This window comes from Macrobrachium nipponense, chromosome 3 (assembly GCF_015104395.2).
Source record: "Macrobrachium nipponense isolate FS-2020 chromosome 3, ASM1510439v2, whole genome shotgun sequence".
Classification (NCBI taxonomy): Eukaryota; Metazoa; Arthropoda; class Malacostraca; order Decapoda; family Palaemonidae; genus Macrobrachium; species Macrobrachium nipponense.
Window position 1 is genome coordinate 103,726,978 of NC_087202.1, and position 21,258 is coordinate 103,748,235.

The window sequence follows — 21,258 nt, forward strand, 5'->3', positions numbered from 1 at the left end:
GTTATAATTCATGTTGCCCTTTTTATGAACCCTTTCGTTCCTTTTACTGTACCTCCTTTCATGTTCTCTTTCTTCCGTCTTACTTTCCACTCTCTCCTAACAATTGATTCATAGTACAAATGCGAGGTTTTCCTCCTGTTACAACTTTTGCTTTAATTTCCGTTTCAGCGCTGAGCGACCTCATAGGCCCCAGTGCTTGCCAAGGCCTTTGGCTTAAATTCCGTATTCAATTCATACTAGTTTTGCTTTCTTTGTACTGTCGTTCTTAGCATTTTTATCTTTTAATCTTTTAGGTTCTATGTAAATATGAAAGCACTGAATCTTTGTCCTTTTTTTCTTTGCAGATATCACTAGTACACGAAGAGCTAAAACCTCTGAGCGCGGGCACGGGTTACGCCTGTGAAGATTCGGAAAATCGATCCCATCTGGTACAGGTGGCATCACTGGGTCGTTCTTGGGTACTCCGTCGTACCTACGATAATTTTAGGTTCCTAGACAGACAGCTCCATCGATGCTGCTACGATAGAAAATTCTCACACCTGCCTGAGCTGCCACCTGAGGAAAACTTCCCCGGAAATGACAGAGAGGTAAGTACAGAAAGTTTGCCTTGTGTGTTCTGACTGCGTCGGCGTCCATTGGAAACTGAACGAAATTCAGCTTGGAAGAAGACGCCGAATTGCTTTTACTAGTGTGAGTGAGTGCTTGAGGATTAGCTTAGTTGCATACTTGGATTAGAGAACTTTGATGAGGTACTATTGTGCTGAAAAAAAGGAAAAGAAGAGATTTCTCAAAATACCGCATAATTCGGAAGTCTGAAGGGGATGACCCTAACTCCTTTGAGGTGCAGAGAACGTCCAAGATAGTGGAAGTTGTTCTTATGAGAATCCTTTATGGGAAAATAAAGCAGTGTTCATGCCTTACTTCATCCTTCATATAGCACTGAAAGTGCGAATGTGTCAGGGACTGGCATCTTCTTTTCACCTGGAGCCAACCACTGTGGAAACGTTTTCCTTGATAAGAAATTGTTGATTGAATGTAGAAAAAAAAGCGAGTCTTGTGCCTAAGGAACTGTATGCTCCTGGCTTTGTGTTCGTGTACTGTATAATATAATTTTTCTTGGACACATTTCAGAGTCAGTTTCACTCAAATCTAGAAACCATTCGCAAATGAATCTTAGCTATAGTAGATTCACATCAACTGTGCATCTGATGTTTAGACCAGTCCCTTACGACGCTCCTGATTGGCTGTTGATAAGCCAATGACAGGGGGTGGAAACTCTCAGTCTCTCGAGAGAGTTCACATAGGCAGGATGTATGTTCCACCTCTGCTGAGGAATATGTCTTTCAAAAGTATCCCTCATGCTTATCAACAGCCAACCAGGAGCGTCGTAAGGGACTGGCCTAGACATCAGATGCACGGATGATGTAAATCTACTATACTATTCGTGTATTTTGGCTTACATTGTAGAATTTAGAAGCCAAATTTCAATCCCTGTGTAAATAGTAAATTTAGACCAATGAACGGAATCAAAATAATTTTTAGAGTGAAAGTGAAATTATATTGCTTAAACTTATAATAGATTTTGCATGTAGTCGTAGTCATGCAAACACTGCCCTTTATTGATAAAAAAAAAAAAAATTTCACGTTTTTAGTAGTTTTAGATACTGTACGGCTTGTTCAACTATTGAATGGTGGAGCAAGATTTGAATGTTGTAAACCCCTGACAGATCTGTTCAAATTTCAAGGGTTATGAAAATTGAGACGATAGATCGTTAATGGATATTATGATTTTTCTTTATAGTTTTAGCTCTCATTGCATGACTTCGATCTAAACACACTTCTTCTTGAAGACATTGTGTGCATTAGGTTCAAAATGTTCAATATTTGTTGAAATTTCATCACTGAAGGAGGTCTGGAATTGGGTTGAGATTACATTCAGTGATGCAGGCCAGGAAGAGTGTTCAGTGAATAGTCCCTCCAAGTGATGGGTGCCCCAGGTGATGTGTGTTAATGATATTAAACAATGTAAATAAAACTCCATTTCGATACAAAAACTAGAAAAGTGAAAACCAAGAAAAAAAATATTAATATTCTTGTATGGCTCTTCATCGTAAATATAAGATTTATTTTATATCGTGTAGTGCTAAAATCGTTGTCTTAATGTAAAGGTGCGTAGTATTTGACATTATGAATGTTTTTGATATTTGAAAATAACGGTTACAAGTTCATTAATTTTAGGTATACAGAGTGACTTTAAACAAATTAATTGTTTCGATGTGTGTTGTATACTTCATTAGTAACATTTTCCCAGTTATTATCCACATAGAAATGGCTGTTTCTAATGAATAATTTTTCGCTGTGTGCCTGTGTAAAGTATTTTTGTATATAATTCTTTCACTAGTGTATCTCTTTCTATGTAAAATTGTTGATATTTGGGATACTTTAAGAATATAATACATACATACGCGCGCACACACACACACACACACACACACACACACACACATATATATATATATATATATATATATATATATATATGTATATATATTTAGAATCTACTGGTCATGTTTTACCGCTGTAATCTGAAATTGTAATAGCCACAATGCCCCTCTTAACTTCTCAGATTCTTTGCTCTTTTTTGGTTACGCTTGTCACTACAAGGCCTTGAGTCAGGTCGGCAAGGTGACCTCGGCGTGATTATGGTATCGCGGGTTCGTTTCCGCTACCGGATGTCATGATTGTTTCAAATTTCTTTGAAGTTGGAGCTCAAGACTTTGCAGTGACAAGCGTATCCAAAAAAAAGAGAGCAAAGAATCTGAGAAGTTAAGAGGGCATTGTGGCTATTACAATTTCACACACACACACACACACACACACACACACACACACATATATATATATATATATAATATATATATATATATATATATATACATATATTTTTATATGTATATATATATATATATATATATATATATATATATATATATATATATCATATATATATTGTATATATATATATATATATATATACATATATATATACACACACACACATATATATATATATATATATATATATATATATATATATATATATATATACTGTGCAAATATTATTTTTGAGGCCTTTTTTTTACTGCATTTTGCTACCTGGAATTTCTAATAAACTCATTCTACTGTAGAATAGCACAGTATTGGTCAGATTTAGTGAAAAAAAAGTGAACATCATTTGAAATTTTTATCATATGATTCTTTACGTATAAGTCATCTCTCACCATTTGTGTTACAGCATGGTTTTTTTGCTTCTTTTTTTTTTTTTTTTTTTTTTTTTTTTTTTTTAGAATGGAGAATTCACGGTCCTCATATCAAATTAAGAGTGACGTATAGGACTTTTTTGACTTGTCATAATTTCACAAATAAAGCAAGGGTTACATAAAAGTGCTAAGACCTCTTGGCCTCTAAATTGCCTGTTACTTAGCCTAACATACGCTCTTTCAAAAGGTAATCCTTCCAAACTAGTAACCCACGTGTAGAAAAAAAAGAAGAAAAAACTTTCATTCGTAAGCCAAGCGAAGGAACTGAGTATGCTGTATTAATTTAATTTTTTTTTATCCAATTTTTTAGTAAACCATGAATTTTAAATCTGTGGCTTTACTAGTCTTTGTTACGCATTAAGATAATAAATGATTATCAGTTTTTAGTAGTCGTGGGCGCTACTTGGCATAAAATAGCATAGTGTAAGGTTATATTTTCGTTTTCTATGAACAAGTAAATGGTGACGTGATTTTAGCTGTGTTCTAGGGTAGACAACGTTAAATCATATTGCAATGCCCATTATGATGCGGGCAACTTTTCTCGTTAGTTTTATTTGCTCTTTTTGTGTCGGGGGTCTCATAATTTATTGTACCCTGGAAATTTTATGACTAAGCATTTTTCTCTTTTATCGAGCTAAATTTGATAAACTTTTTGTGTTTACGCTGGTCGAAAAATGTGTATTGTTTTTGTTTTCTCTTCAGTATAGAAGGATTCTTTACCATGTTGCTTATACGTATATAATTCTGTGCACTTTCATATGTTTAGGAAGCTCTTTAGTTACTGACATTTGCAAGTGCCAGATAATTTTGAGGTAATTTATTAATCCTTGGCTATCATGCTAGAGATTTACAATGGTGTCGAGGTTGGCATAAGTCTTTCATCTGCATAGAATTTTGAACACCATTACTTAGTCCACGATTTCAGTACATGTTTGTATATTAAAAATTAAACTATGCCGAAGTTTCCACATGTAAAAGCTGATATAGTCCTTTCATAGTGATATTATCAGTGGCTAACGTCTCAATTGCATGAGGAAAAAATCTTAAGAGATTATTTCCGTAGTCTTGCTGATGTATTAATATATTAATTGTTACAAAACTGGAGAGTTCTCTGAAAATTGCACAGTTCGCTCGTCTGTATGGTTTAGACTAAAAATTTCTGTCGAAAATTGACATGTATAAATGAGCAGCTGAATATTTGCTTCTGATTAGAAACGAGGACATACTTGTGGAATTATTATTATTATTATTATTATTATTATTATTATTATTATTATTATTATTATTATTATTATTATTATTATTATTATTATTATTATTATTATGTGTCCACATGCATAATAGAGTAGTTGCATAATTATTCTCCTTCTCTCTCTGTCTCTGTCTCTGTCTCTCTCTCTGCTCTCTCTGTCTCTCTCTCTCTCTCTCGTCTCTCTCTCTCTCTCTCTCTCTCTCTCTCTCTCTCCACGGAAGGCGAAGCTACAAGTTGTAAAAAGGAAATGGAAAAGATCTTCCTCCATCAAGAGTGAGCTTTTAACAGCGCGCAGCTCCGATTGCATTGTCAGTACCGAGTTGTAAAACTTGGAGGTCCAGATTTTGTTCTAGAATATGGATATGTTGAGTTCACTTTACTAACGGAATTTTAAGACTGATTTGTAAAAATTTTGAAACGATAATTACTAAAGAAAACAAGGTATTTGAGTGTTTTTTATTAATTTTTCTCTGATTCTGTAGCTTAAGACTGAAAATCAGAAAATGCAAGGACCCTTACCATTTTTATATAATTAATTATGTGCCTGCATATAAGTGCTCACACACACACACACACACATAGATATATATATATATATATATATATATATTAAATTTTTATATGTATACCTATTTGTTAAATGACATAGTATGCTCACATATTTATTTTAGTTATTTTTTTTCCACTCTGCAAATCTTTTTCGTTGGAATCTGAAAACAATGGAGCATCTAAAACGAAACTTCTCTTTCTCTCCCTTACTGTATCGTGAAAGTGGAGTAAATGCAAAAAGGATAATTGTGAGAGAAGGTTCAGATAAAAATAACTACGCACACTTAACAGATGAATATGTAGTAATCAGCCAAACACCACAAGATTGACAAAAAAAGCTTAATGGAATACTTCACATATTATGTACAGTATAGGGAGGTGACAAAAATAGCTTAATGGAGTGCATCACGTATATACAGTATAGTGAGGTAAGACTCAATAACTGAATAAATCAAGTCATGGGACAGAGTATGCACATAATGGAGAATAATTAGTGAGGTTGAATCTTTTAAATAATAGGAGTACTGTATCCAGTACAGGTTTTCTTGGTTGTAGTTTAGTTAGGGATTAAAAAGGGAAAGCAAACAATGTTTATGCTAATTAGGATTTTAAATTGCATAAGAAAGTCGTATACTTCCGTACAATACGTCTAGTGCGATGTATATTGCTAAACAGACATAAATTATAGCATACCAATGAAACTATATAAAAAGAAATGTGTTGCCAGCTTAAGAATAAAGCTTCAAGGAGTGTATTATTAGTAAGAGGACATGGTAGAGTTGGAAATTATATCATATTCAAAATTTCGGAAGTTCCCTATGTAGGTTACCGAGTGGAGATGGTTTGGGCATAACCTTCCCACAACCTCTGGGAGAAGGACATGATAGTATCAACTGGACTCCTGTGGCCACTAGAAATGTTGGAAGATCCTTCAGACCTACTTTGGTGGGAACTATGAGAAAGGAGTCTGGAGATTTGTGTATGACAGAGCACCGGAAAGACGAGTGGCTGAATTCCACAGAGGCCCTTTACATCATTTGATGTTGGAGTTGGTGAGAAATACATTACGTATTATTTCAGTAGCATCAGTAAGATTCATTCTGTTACTAAGGCAAATGTTTGCATTGAGTATGTATATGTATATGTGTGTGTGTGTGAGACATATGGAAAGAGTTGATTCACAGTCATTTTAGAGCAAGGGTGACAGATAATGGTAAGAATAAGTGAGAAACAATAAATTGAAATAAGAGAGTTATCAGGATATCACGTCTGGAAGAAAAATGTAGTTTTTATGGATGAAAACGGTGATGTGTTAAGCTAACTCTAATTTATAGAAGTGAATGTTTTATTCTAATAGCACATAGATGGAAGGTGGTTTTTGGAATAAATGTTTGCTTCGCATTAGTAAATTGCAAACATATTGGAATATGACCAATATGTACTGCGAAAGTTGGTGTCTTTGGAACAGGTTTTTTCATTTGAAATGAATGAAAGATGGTTGTTTGGTGAAAACTGAGTAATATTTAAAATGTTCGGAGGAGGCACCGAGGAAGCGTTTGAAGAGTCTCGTTGTTTAAGATGAGTGACCGTGCTTCAGTACAGGGTTTATTTTTACAGCCTCTGTAGTGGGGTTGGCGCAATGCGGAAGCGTTTTTGTGTATGTTAATGAAACATCTAATATTGTCGATTTTTCCTGTACAGGGATTCAACCTTGATTCATTAGTTGTCAGGTTGTACGTGTCTTTGGCTTTAGTCATTTCTCCCGTAGGGGTCTAGTGCTATCAGCGCATGCGGTGCACTGTAGGCTTTACTCAAGGTACACCGCAAAAAGCAGCGTCCTTTCGGCTGCAACCCCTTCCATTCCTTTTGCTGAGCCTCCATTCATATTCTTTCTTCCATCTTACTTTTCACCCTCTTCTTCCAACCGCGAGTTTTTCCTCCTGTTACGCCTTTTAAATCTCTCACTCTCAGTTTTCCTTTTGGCGTTGAATAACCACATAGGTTCCAGCGTTTGGACTTTGGCCTAAATTGCATATTCTCTATGGGGGTCAGCGCAACTGATATATATCTGATTGGATAGTTTACGTAAGTTAGTGCACTTGGAAAAATATTAAACTGTACATAAATTTTTCGTCCTGAAAAATTCGTGCGGAGTTTAACATTGTAAGTAAACCATCTTAAGTAAGCACTTTGATCAGCGGCGTTGAATGACGTTCTCGGTTAATAGATGCTTGCAATGTTCATAATGAAGAGGTTCGCTCTTGTGCATCACGGCGCCTGGTTTCTTAAGCAATGGCTCCACGCGAGACCTCTGTAACATCTGTTGTCGAAACGTGTAACTACTCAGATGTATTGGCCAATTCTGTTCTTTTGTGTGGTCACGTCTTTAGCATCGAGACACGTTTGTCTCTCCCAAGCAGTTTTGTTCTACATAAATAAGGACTGTATTTGTGTTTGAGCGTGCGTGCGTGGAAGTAGCAGTAAAGAAGGCTTACCGGTACCTCGTACATCGGAATACACAGACCACCTATCTCTCTCTCTCTCTCTCTCTCTGCGTCACGCATACACACGCACATTTCCCCATTACCTGATGAGGTAAGGTAAAGTGGTGGCAAACTGGCTAGGGTGCTGTTATGGGGGACTATCGGTAATAACTCAGTTTTGTCTGAAGGTAGTCTCCCTCAAGGACGTCATGACTTGTCCTGTTGTGACAAACTTTGAAGTTGGGTACTCGGTGTTGGTCATTGGTCTGAGAATGATCAAACTTCTTTTCAAAGGCAGCCTTGAGTGAGGAATATTTATCCTCTGCCATGGATTGATTTAGTACTTCCTCCTGTGGGCTTTCTAAATATTTAAAGCACCATTTTGTGGTCTATTACATGTTTTAATGTGATTGACTTTTTGAAATTTAATTAGGCTCGTTATTCAGCGATCAAAATCACTGCTTAAGAAATTATTGACAGATGGAACGCAAGAAAAATACGTAATCTAAGATAGAGTTCTATTGTGTATGGCCGAAAGGAATACGGAAAAATAGATGCTAACGAAACAAATAATCTGAACGCTTCTCCGCAAACACTCCCCCCCCCCCCCCTTTTCTCTATAAAGAAAATAAAAAATCAGTCTGGATAAAAGACGGATCGCTGTTGTTAGCATGATCGAAGGAAGCGTGACCCCGGGTAGTTGTAAAGCGTTACTCAAATGCTGATGTTGCAACACTTACTGCATCTGTCGGTGTTTTATTTTATATGTTTTTTTTTTTCAAAATAACCCTTTCAAGTTTATTTATATAGCTTTTTTTATTAGGGTTGTTTGCAATGCCATTTGCCCTTTAATCCAGCAGGTTTTTCCCGCCAGTATTTGTTTTACGGTTTTTTTTTTATTTTTATTTTTTTTATTTATTTTTTTTTTTTTTGAGGGATAGGGGCTAAACATTTGACATGTTTGCGTCCCGGTCTCTTTTTTTCATATTTTACACTTTTTTTTATTTCAAGCTTATTTATAGTTATCTTTGTACGATTTTTCAAAATTAAATATCTACTGATTTGTTTGCTATTGATTTGCATTTTTTTATACCAATATCTCGTTAGCTTATTCATCATCTTCTTTTGTGTTAAGAGAAAATGTGAATAAAGTGTTCAGCATACGTTGTTAAAATCTTTACGGTCAACTTCGCTTGTCTATGACAGCTAGTTAGTTTGCAACCTCTGCTGTGGTTTCTGCTGCGTGATGCGTCTATTACAGTTATTTAGCTGTCGAGATAGCGGTCATTGACTAGAAGCAAGCAATTGAAGTTACGATATATTAAGGCTAGTTTTTCTTTATTTTGAGGCTGACAGATTAGAGCTTTCTGTGCTCTTCGCGTTACCGAAATGAAAAGACATTTTCATCGATCGTTTCTGAGAAGTTTTTGTTTGTGGTTGAACGACATTTGGAATGAGACCCTCTTCTGCAGTAAAAATGATATGGTTTTGGAGTTGAAAACATAGTTGAAGGCGTTCTTGTAAGGCTTCGTTAACTTGACACATGTTCGATATACCGTAGGGAAATTTGGGATACAAGAGTTGGTCACAAATGGCCCTTATTTCCTATTTCTATGTCATATAATCTCTTTCTTATGTATTATCTTTATCTTATAAGTTTCTATTGTTTAATTAAAACTTACGCTGTGGGGACACAATCCTGTGTATGCCAGCCTTGGACGATCACTCAAAGAAAGTTCTGCGACAGACACCCCAAAGCCTTTTGGACAAAAGCCAATAAGATTACGATCTAGAAACCTCATGTTGCCACATACAACCACCCTACACGACACAACTACGTATCATGGTAGGCATGTTTAAGGAATTTCCCGCCTCCACGTCCATTTTCAGCCGTATTTTTCGTTGTACCGGGACATTTTATAGATGTATTAATAAATGAAAGGATGTTGGTATTATACTTTCAAGGTTTTTATTAAAATTAATGTTTTCAACTAAGCGAGATAGAAAGGTCTGTGAAAGTACACCGATAGTAATCGTAATGATTACGATTGTGATTAACGTTAATGCATTGTGTTCATAACGTTTTATGAATACGATATTATCATAAATTATTTATTCTATGCATGTTTTGAAATTCATCCTTATTCAATTTGGATTGTGTAAGTTGTTTGGAAAATAGGTATGCATTTTCTATAGTAGGGGATAGGCAATTACCCACATTAGGCCAAAGGTGCATAGACAACTCGACAAACAATTCTTATATATAAATGTGTTGATGATCCTGCTTCATTGTTTTATTCAAACTGTAGATTCCCCCTTGACTCTGCCTCCTAGTAAACAAGAGTAAATTTGAAATTGCCTAATGTTTCCTAAAGTTTTCATGGAAGGAATGTTTTTCCTTGTCACTTATTTAGAATACTTTCCGTGTGATTAGTGATAATAATCTAATGAGAAAAGGGCATTCTTTATGTATATAAGAAAAGGATAAGTCATTGTTTAGTGAATCACATCCACTGGAAGAACTTTTTGTTATTTTTTTTCAAGTGAATATACAAGTAATGTTTTAATTTTTTTACATAGATATTGTGGCTGATTTTTTGTATTTCGTTTTAAAAACAAACAAATTAGCCTATATGCTTTGTAACTACTTTCTCAACACACGACCTTGAAACCCATAGATTGAGGGTCCAAAGCATGTCTGAGGTTTTCCCAGCGACAGATGGGCTTCCGTTCTCACCTCTAGGGCAAAGAAAACTCTTATGTATCCATTTTTCGCACCAGATTATATAAACGATTTTTTCCCCCTTACTCGGGCAGTAAGTCTACAAACTACGTCGTTGTTGTTCTTGTTGGGGAGTAGGAAAGTCCTATGGAAAAACCTAAAAATGTCTGAAAAATGTGTTTGGCGTCGAGTTAAAGACATTAATTTTAGGATAGGATATTTATGATTTATTTATGAGAATGAAAATGTAAAAAATAATTAATGAGCATGTTAAACCGTACAGAACAATTATTTCTAATAACTTATAGCATATTTATTTTAATTTTCGTTGGTGAAACAACACGCTATTTGACCATAGTTTTTAGCACGTGCCCGAGTAAGTAGAGGTCTGATCACGCCTTGTTTTTTCTGGGGAGTGATTTGCACAGTGGATATTTTTCCCTCCTCTAATTTGAGGTTATTCTACGAGAATTTGGTAATGCCCGCCATCTACGTGACAATACTGGTTTCTTGAATTTCGTTTGTTGCAGTGTCACTAGCAACATAAGTTGGATGCATTGATAGGCTGTTCCAACCAGTCGTAAATAAAAGCTGTCACATGGAGTCGTTTACAATTTCTAGTGTTTGCCATAGCTATCGGTGCATGTTTTCAGGTCAAAGGCAGAAACTGTTAATTGACATGGCATTATCTTTGTCAATCTGACATGTCGAACTCATACCTGTGCAACCACAATAATATGCCTGTGTGCGCGCGCGCGTGTGTATGTGTATACATAAATATATATCCATTTTATAAATATAATGATATATATTTACAATTGTGCGAATGAATACACTGCCAGAAGTAGGGGAACATTATTTTCTGGCCGTACCGTAGTTAGGGCTAAGGTACGCCCTTGTAACTTCGTGTTTGGGACCAACCTCCAGATAGAGAAGGGGACCCAAAGAGATCTTCGGCTGATTGCCACCTAACTTTGTTTATTTTACCGTTTGTAACTCATTGAAGATATGAGAGAGAGAGAGAGAGAGAGAGAGAGAGAGAGAGAGAGAGAGAGAGAGAGAGTGAGATAGAGGCGAGGGAGAGAGAGAGAGAGAGAGAGAGAGAGAGAGAGAGAGAGAGAGTCATGCCTCGGTCTCTTTCGTGGGTGGTTTTGAGAACCCATGACGACTCGTGACGTTAGCTTGATTGGGCTACAGAGAATTGCAGTCTTACTCTCTAAAGTGGACGGTTATAGTCTGTTCTACTCCAATGACATTACTAGTAAGGAAAGGAATTTCATCATCTGACCATTTATGATAATCTCCTATTGTTAGAAGTTCCTCGCTGGACGTGTGGTTTTCGCGCTTGGCTGCCAATCCGGTGGTCCGAAGTTCGAATCCGGCTCGGCCAACGCAGAATCAGAGGAATTTATTTCTGGTGATAGAAATTTATTTCTCGATATAGTGTGGTTCGGATCCCACAATAAGCTGTAGGTCCCGTTGCTAGGTGACCAATTGGTTCCTAGCCACGCAAAAATATCTAATCCTTCGGGCCAGCCCTAGGAGAGCTGTTAATCAGCTCAGTGGTCTGGTAAAACTAAGATATACTTAAGTTTTTTTCTTATTGTTAGATATTGCCTTTAGTAGATGCTAATGTAAGGATAATCTTACCGTTAGATTTTGCTTTTAGTAGATGCTAACGTGAGGATAGACGTACGAGTAGTTGTGTGCCAATAATTAAGAGAATTTGTAATGTACCTCCAAACTGGATCTATCTTTGAATTTTTTTTTTCCTTTACGCGCACGATATCCAAGTCATTTCATACCCTGATTGATACGGCCGAAACTTGTAAATAGGGAGTCAGTACAGCAAAGTTTGCAAACGTGTCAGAGGATACAACTGATATGATCTCCAACTCCCTCGGTAGCTTCCTGTAGTAGACGTTAGTATTTGCTTTGTTTCTTCATCTCTGTCTATTGACACCTGTTTTTGTAGGACCCTTGAAAGCTTTTTTTTTTTTTTTTTTTAGATTCGATTGACTTTTAGATTTATTGGCTTTATATATACAATACATATGCATGTGCACAGTGGATGAATTTGCCACGGTTTTGACATTTTTCAGGTTTCTTTTATTCTTTTTTCCTGAGAAAAAAGATGAAGTGAAAGTCCTGGGTATAAAAAGGTCAAAAGAAGGAAGGGCGTGGAACGGGAGTCCTCTGAGAAAGTATTTGTCACTGCAGGGGAAGACTAGGCGGGCAAAAACAGGGCTTTTGTGAAACTCCGCGATATTCGGAAAGGTCACTGAGAGAAAAGGGAAAACTGTTTTGAAAAGCGTTGGCTGGAGTCATTTACCAAACTGACTTTTATGGCTGTTCCTTCTTTTTTGTGTCGTCGTTCATTCCATATTTTGTATTGTTTCATGGGTTTTGTTATGCAATGTACTAAGTGTGCCGTATTTTTCGGATAAGCCTCGATCCGTAAATCTTCATGGTAGCATTTTAGCCTTGTCAGGTTTATGATACCTTTGTTACAGGAAGTTTACAACCGCTGTGTGTAGCCACTGGGTAAAGGGTATCGGGTCTACTTTACCTTTTCTTAAGGGAAAACTGATTCTGAGTTGTACCAGGTTACGAAATTGAGTATAAGAAAAGGTATACAAGACAATAATGAATAACCGGCCAAAAAAACGTAATTGATAGGATAATCCGGATCTCTTTTCCTTTTACTAAAGCAAATTTTAAAAATATATATTAGCATGCAGGCGATTGTATTACAGGACCATAGGAACAATAAGGATTTGACTTGCCATTCGTGTTGTTGTAACCGTTTCCTACGAGTCATATAAGTAATCTTTCATATTAGCTTTGCATATTGAATAATATTCTAAATCTGTGTCTTGCCATGATTACTGTTTAACAAGTAATGTGTCATGTGAACTTTGCTAATTGTATGGTGCTCAGCAGAACGGAAGGTGCAGAATAGTTTTTCAGTTTAGACACCAAAAAATGTTAAAACCATTAATCCTTAATTAAATAGCAGCATTGTTAATATGATTGGGAGTATTATGCAATGACATAAAATTAGTCAGTTTGTGTTTGAATTCCCTCATCGCTTGTTTCTTTTAGAGCGTCGAAATTTTGTGGGGTATGGTGTTTTGTTGCAAATTGCTCGTTAACCTCGTTCATAACCCCTTTTCAGCTATTATCAATGATCTACAAAACTCTCTTTCTCTCTGGGGATGGCTTCCACATGATAATTAGTCTACTCTCTCTCTCTCTCTCTCTCTCTCTCTCTCTCTCTCTCTCTCTCTCTCTCGGGTGGGATGGCTTCGACATGGTAATTATTCTACCCGACTCTCTCTCTCTCTCTCTCTCGCTCTCTCTCTCTCTCTCTCTCTGGGGATGGCTTCGACATGGTAATTATTCTACCCGAACTCCTCTCTCTTTCTCTCTCTCTCTCTCTCTCTCTCTCTCTCTCTCTCTCTCTCTCTCTGGGGATGGCTTCGACATGGTAATTATTCTACCCGAACTCTCTCTCTCTCTCTCTCTCTCTCTCTCTCTCTCTTCTCTCTCTCTCTGTCCGGATGGCTTCTACATGATAATTATTCTAGACGTATTTTTCATAAATGATTATGTTCTAAGAAATCTGAGAATTCATCCTGTTGATGACATCGAGTCTGTTAAAAAGGCCCGAGACCCATGTCAGGCTTAATGATTTTCTCTAAGGTGAGTTATTGCAGATTTCTTTTAATATCGTTGTGGTTCTTTTGTGTTAGCTGTTGCTAAGTTTCCAGTTTTCCTAATCCTTGTGGTTTCCCCCCCACGTTTCTTTACAGACTCCTGCGGTCTCTGTTCGGCGCGTTCAGCTTCTAGTATATAGATGATTCATTTTCTTAATAAGCCATCATCCTTCTTCTATGCATTCCTCTGAAGCTCGTTAACGTGGCTGGTCGTTTTTTCGGAAGGGATCAGTTTTGGGGGGAGTGGAACGAATGAAGGAAAATGCGATTAAGGACTTCGAAGATATAGACTTTTCCTCGCCCATTTTTCTTCTCTTAGGTAATCTGTCTCGTCTTCTTCATTAATGAAGAATAGGGATTATCGCCCGGCCAGGTTTGCATTTGTTTCCGGCGGAAATGAACATGAATTTCGTGGGTGTTTATGATCGAGATTCTCCATGAAGAGTGAGTTTCCATTTTATATTAAGTGATTCGCCTTCGCTGACGCTGATCTTCAGAAGTAAAACTCTTGTTTACTGAAACAGAAAATATCATGCTATTTTTTGGTTCAGTAACATCATCTCGGAAAGATCGTGCCATGTGTATGAGGCTATAAGAGATTTTTAGGTGTTACGTGTAGTCTCCCTTTGACCCCTTATTAAGAACTATGTAGCCGTCACCACCCTTGTGTGAGTTTTGTTTCCATATCTGGTTGAACTACTTCCAGGTTATTTGCAACTGGTATGAAAGATATACTTTAATCGGAAATACGGGTTTTACCTAAGCTTGTATCAAATGTGATGTAAGGTCGTTTTCTGTTTTTAACTGGTTTGAACATTACCGTGCGAGCTGCTGGACCTTAAACAGTTGGCAACCCACCCTTATGGGGGCATTTGGCTTCACTTTCTCACAGATATTGTGTGGAACTGAACTAGTAAGTGATCCGGTTTGATGAGTCTTTAAAACCATTCCCTTCAATATGAAAGACTACTTATGCCGTCTGTGTTCATCCGGTTTATAGGCTAAACCCGAGAAGTAAGATTATGTTTGCTGGCAATTAACGTAAGACCATTAATGTGACATGAATGTTAGGTGACCGAGCGTCATAGGGGAAGTTTGTTGTATCTCTGGTTCCCCTCAGCAAGATACGTGTGCACCTGCTTCTTCATCAGTTTCGGGTGACGCTGTCCTAATTAAGTGCCATATTTTTAATTTCTCAGCTCTGGTACCTAACTGGTTCTTATTGATGTTATCGCTTAGGTTACAAAGAGATTGAGAAAAGCGGGAGTCCTCTCGTAGTTCATTTACAGGTCAGTGGTTAAGCGCTATTGACATTTAATTTCGTCCCTTTCCCCAATATGTATATGGGGGGAGTTTGTGTGTTATAATATGAGAACGGTTATTGGTCGCTCTGTGTTTCTTGTACGTTTCGGAAACACATGGTTTCCAAAGAGTAGTATTCATAACTATTATTGGGTAAGATTGTGTTAGTACAAAGTAGAATGATGGCGAAGGTGATGAAGATAAAGGGGTGAAGATATGTTTACAATGCGTGTAATGCATATTTTTTATCTTAAGACGGATAGATGAGAGTGGAGCCAACCAGAAATATGATGAGAAGTGCGGAGGGTTAAAAGACAGAATTAGAGGGAGAATACAGGCGAAATGCATGGATGTGGTCATCCGTGTCAGCCAGTAGAGAGTTTTTATGATTATGGAAGGGTGAAAAGGGGGAATCAAAGCAGTAGGTGAAGGGATTGAGAAATAAAACGCTTCATGAAAGAAGAAGGTATTTGAGGTGCAACTGCTTGCCAGAAGAGATGTGCAGATATATGTTGATATCTGTAAGATTACAGAGGAAAAGGAAAAAGAAGGCAAGGGTAAATGAGAAGTTGTTCCATAAAGGAAGTCAGTGCCAGAGGAAGGTTAATGAGCAAATGGTCAGATGCTATCTGAAGACAGTCCTGTGTAGATAAAGAAAGTTTAAGTTGAATGTGGAAGATAGAGAAGAGTTAGAGCCACACAAGACTAGAAGGAGTTCATGTGAATGCTGGTGGAAGGGACTGTTTAGGATACCAGGTAAGAGACACCAGGAGTGGGTGGGATTACTGGTTAAATGCTGTGATGCATTGGGGAAAGTATACTTGAGTAGCTGACTATTAATAAGTAAGGCAGAGGTGGCCAAGCAGTCGATCGCGGCCTCTTGTTTGGTCGATCGCCGTTCCCCCTCAATCCTATAAAAACAAACAAAAACACAAGCATATATAATATCTATATATATATATATATACATTATATATATATAATTATATATATCTATATATATAATATATTATAATATTAAGTTTATGGCAGTTGTTATTCAGTTTTGTTTATTCGTAGCTATGGCGCTATTCGAAAAAATGTGTTTCCTACGTAATAATATGTGATTATGTAGTATGGTAGATCGTCAAATAGTTTTGTCTATAAAGCAGATCTCTTGAGTCCAAAATTCTGGCCACCCCTAATGTAACGTGGACGAAGGAAGTGTTCCAAAAACGTCTTGGGTTTTTATGTGAACAGCTGTTTATCGACACTTAACGAAAGAGCGAAAGATAATGTGCCCTGTAACGTTTTACTAATTTTCATATATATATATATATATCTATATATATATATATATATAATATATATATAGATATAAATCAATGAATAGGCTGTATAACATTATACTCAAACATCCAAGTCATAAAAATTGAAACCTGTAGATCAAGGTCTTGGATTAAAAGGCTCAAGATCGTCCTAGATGAGTCTCAAAAACATTCTCCCAAATTATATCTGTTTCAGCTCCGCCTGCCACATTTTTAAGAATTACCCAAAGACAGGAAAAATACATTGTATTCCTTTTCAGATTTTCTTCAACATCTCTTCAAGAATATTCCTATCGAACAGATATTTATAACGACTAATCCCCAAGGAGAGACAGAGACCCACACCTACTTGGATAAGAACGTTGAAGTTTAACCACTAGCGGATCCAGAAGAATTTCATTTGCGGTTGGGGGTGGGGGCACTTACCAATTTGCATATACAAACATACATAATATACATATGTGTGTGTATATATATATATATATATATATATATATATATATATATATATATATATCTGCGTGGGTGTGTGTGGTGTGTATGTATTATCAAGATTATTGTTATTTTGCTCTAAGAGGTCCACAATAATAAAAATGTTGCAAGTTCGTGTATATTTTTAAAAACCCTTTACAGTTTAATTTTAAAAACCCTTTACAGTATAAAGGGTTTTTAAAATTATACACGAACTCGCAACATTTTTATTATTGTGGACTTCTTAGAACATTATCTATACTCTCGCGATAGAGAGTTTTCCCAACTAATTATTGTTATTGTAATTATTGTTATTTTGTTCTCAAAATTTTATTATTTTTATAAAAGATTTTTTATTTTTGTCATTTTTATATTTCTCACTTATGTTGATATTATCTAAATCTTCAATATTATTATTTTGTCATTATTTTTCATGGGGGTGGGGGGGTCACGTGCCTAGGTTATCCCCCAATCCCCCAGTGAGCATAACTATACTCTCGAAATGTAGATTTATCAGCAATCGCAGCTCTGCACTATTGCAGTTCATGGTGAAATAAACGAAATTATCCATGACCAAAGGCTTTTTTTTTTAGAAGTTCCAGGTTCATGGTCTTTCGGTATGACAATTGGATATGATATTCCTGGTCTAGAAATGTTCCAGAAATATCAGGTTAGGGTTTGCCTTAAGCGAAGAGCCAGACCACCAGTCCGTTGGTGCACAAAAAGTCAGCTGAGCTGTAAAGTTTTACGAGTAAGAAGCCGCTGGTTGAAAAATAGATCCGGTTCTGATAAGGATAAGACGTAATTGGGTTTCATATCTTGTTTAGTTCAGTTTTTCGTTGTTACGTTGGGAAGTTATCATCGATGTGTCTACCGAGCTCTGTGGCATAATTCACACCTGCAAATTCAATTGGTGAAGCCGTAGTTAGACGTTCAGCCAAATATTAGCGATTGCCTTGTTATAGGGTAAAATGCTGGCATTCTAGAGCTAGTTAGCCTACAGTTTTTCGTAAGTTGTCATGAAGCAAAGTTCTGTCTCGTTCCCTTTCTATTTCCTAATATGAATGTAAACCGAAATATGGTTAACTTTTAGGGAGTGAATATTTTTTTTGTTTGAAGCACGAAAGAAGAGATGAACTTTTACAGTCATCAGGCAATTTGGCTTAGCTTTTGAAATTCTCTGGCATATTATTCAATTTTCTCCATACACTTTTTCCTTATTTTTATTTTCACGTTGAATTTTTCACCATTTGATTTTGTGAGGCTGTAACTGGTTTTAGTAGAGATATTTATAGCTAGTTCAGGATTCCACTTTTTGAAAAAGATTTCATAAGTGTGAAGTACGGAAGCCCGAGGCAGTTTCCTCAGTGTTGGTCCCAATTCACACAGGCTTTAGTTTTATTAAAAGGATAATTATTTATATTAGGTCGTACTGTTTTGTTTCCTGTTCTCCCTTAGGTTTTGCATTTCCTATTTTTTCCAAGCTTTCATTGCCTTGGCGCATGAATATTTTTTGGTCAGTTTTTCGTTATTATATTCATTATATATGCATTAACTACAAAAAGTACCTAATGCTATTTTTTTTAGTGGAATGGGTTGACAGATATATGCCCCGTTTTCTGAAAATTTGTCAAGTGCGTTCATGCAATCTTCGACTCTACCTCTCCGTTATCTTCAAAATTACCTACGTTGTCTCATTTGGTATATGAATACGTATATGGGTACTTTTGAAGAATAGTAGGAAATATATTACTTCATTACCATGGATAAAGGCCAAAGAAAAGACACTTGAAAGCTTAAAACTGTTTAAACAAAATCAGTACGTGTGTGTGTGTTCGCGTGCGTGTGCGCTTGAGAGAGAGAGAGAGAGAGAGAGGAGAGAGAGAGAGAGAGAGAGAAATTTAAAAATTATACGGAGTATGCACGTTGCAGGCGACTCGCTACACAGTTACTGAGAATTTGTTGTCAGAATAAACGTCAGCTGTCAATTTAGCTTTTAGAGGGGATGCCTAACGTAGCGTCAGAATAATTAAAGATCATTCCTGACACATATTGCGTGAGAATTTAATTTCACAAAATCTTGAAAACTTTTCAGAGAAGTCTTACAGCTGAAGTAGAGGTTGGTGCTCTCTGAATTAACACGTTCATGAAAGGTTAGTGGTCCCCAGTCTCGGGACTACAGCCCGAAATACAGTGTATCCATCCATCTGTCTTTTTATACTTATGGTAAATGTTGAACTTTATTGTAACCAAATCATTATAGAAGAATTCAAGAAAGAATAGCTCATCTGTGAGAATGAAATAACTTCGTTATTGCAGAAGGCATTTCATAAGCCATGCGATGAAAAAATATTGAAAATAAAGTCTCCCCTATGGTACCAATTTCAATAAAAAAATAAAAAATCAGTTGTAATGTCATCAGAACTTCATGCAAGTGTTGTACGTTTCTAGGCTAACTTGTGGTTGGAAAAAAGTTTCACAATGAACCATTAAATCAACCAAGATAACGAAACATTAGATCATAATGTATTTTATCAGAAAACATTCATGTATGTGATAAGAAGACCACTAGGAGATTTTGTTGCAGGAAGGTCGATGTCGATAAAATATGTAGTTGAAGTTAGTGTAATATAACTTGAATAACACGAATAATGAATATACTACGAGGTTTAGATGTAGATGGCGTTAAATAATATGATTCGTACAAATATTGTGATTCCTCAGGAAAATTATATGGACAAATAAGTCTAAATCAGTGGTTCCGAATGTGGGGCATATGGGGGTTATTTGATTTTTAAGGGAACCAATTCGAGGATGTTTAAACCAAGCTAATAAATGCCCTTTTAGGATTCGTTCACGTGAATATAAGAATTATAGTATATCACCACAGGGGGCATCAGTATTTTAGAAGAGATGAGCAGGGCCAAAAAAAAAAAAAATGGTTGGGATCCACTGGTCTAAACTCAAGATATGTTAAGGTGCCCATACCGCACATAAGCCATCCTAATTACTATAGAAGATTCACATCAACCGTGCATTTGATGTCTACGCCAGTCCCTTAAGGCGCTCCTGATTGGCTGTTGATAAGCCAATCACAGGACTAAAAACTGTCAGTCTCTCTCGAGAGTTCACATGGTTAGGATCTATGTTCCACCTCTCCTGAGGGATACGTTTTTCATGAGAGGTGAAACATACATCCTGCCTATGTGAACTCTCGAGAGAGACCGAGAGTTTCCACCCCTGTGACTGGCTTATCAACAGCCAATCAGGAGCGTCGTAAGGCACTATCCTAGACATCAAATGCACGATTGATGTGAATCTACCACAGGAACTCTTCCTGTCGGTCCCAATGTGTTTCTTGGAGTTGAATCTCATTTTTGTCAAAGTTCTGTGTTGGAAAGAATTGCAAAACTGAATGCAAGTGGATATTAGAGAAGACATTCATTTACTGTGTACAGGTGCACCTTGCCTATTTGATACAATAATACACGGTTTAGTAGGTACAAACAGGTAAAAAAGTAATTATATGTCGTTGAAATACGACAATTTTATTTTGCCTCTTCAGACTATCGTTCAGAGACCTCTTCCGGAATGAGTTTCTCCCTTTGATTAATGGAGCTCGTCTATCAAAAGACCTCTTTACCTCTCATGCTACATTCTGTTTCTCGTTCTTCATTCGAAATTATTTTTCATAATCTCTTCTTGAAGTCCTCTCCTCTCTTCATTTTCCCTTTCCTCACCCAGCCCGCAAGTGGGAATATTTCAGGGCCATTTCGACCACATTTATCTGTGTTTAACTCCCTTCCATCTGATCTTCGTCCTCACATTTTCTCTTACTCTGTGAGTAAGCCTGCAAACTAATTGTTGTTGTTATTGTTCTTGTTTTTGGGGGGAGTGGGGGGGACGTCTATGGAAGAGCCTAAAAAGGTCTGAAAAAGGTGTTTCGCGTCGAGTTAAAGATACAGGAATTTTAGGATAGGACATCTCAGGCTTATTTATTAGAATGAAAATGTAAAAAATGAATAATGGGCATGTTAAACAATACTGAACAATTATTTCTAATAAAATGTAGCATATTTATTTTAATTTTCGTTGTTGAAACAAGGCTCTATTTGACCATAGATTTTATCACA

At 36.6% G+C, this 21,258-nt stretch overlaps 1 protein-coding gene across 1 annotated transcript in view; it reads left to right on the forward strand.

The window, feature by feature from the left end:
• LOC135221927 (GTPase-activating protein CdGAPr-like) overlaps positions 1-21,258 on the forward strand; it is a 746,105-nt gene that overhangs the window by 526,094 nt on the left and 198,753 nt on the right. The window contains 1 exon segment of the mRNA XM_064259951.1: positions 345-587. Within this exon segment, the coding sequence (XP_064116021.1) occupies positions 345-587 (243 nt within the window).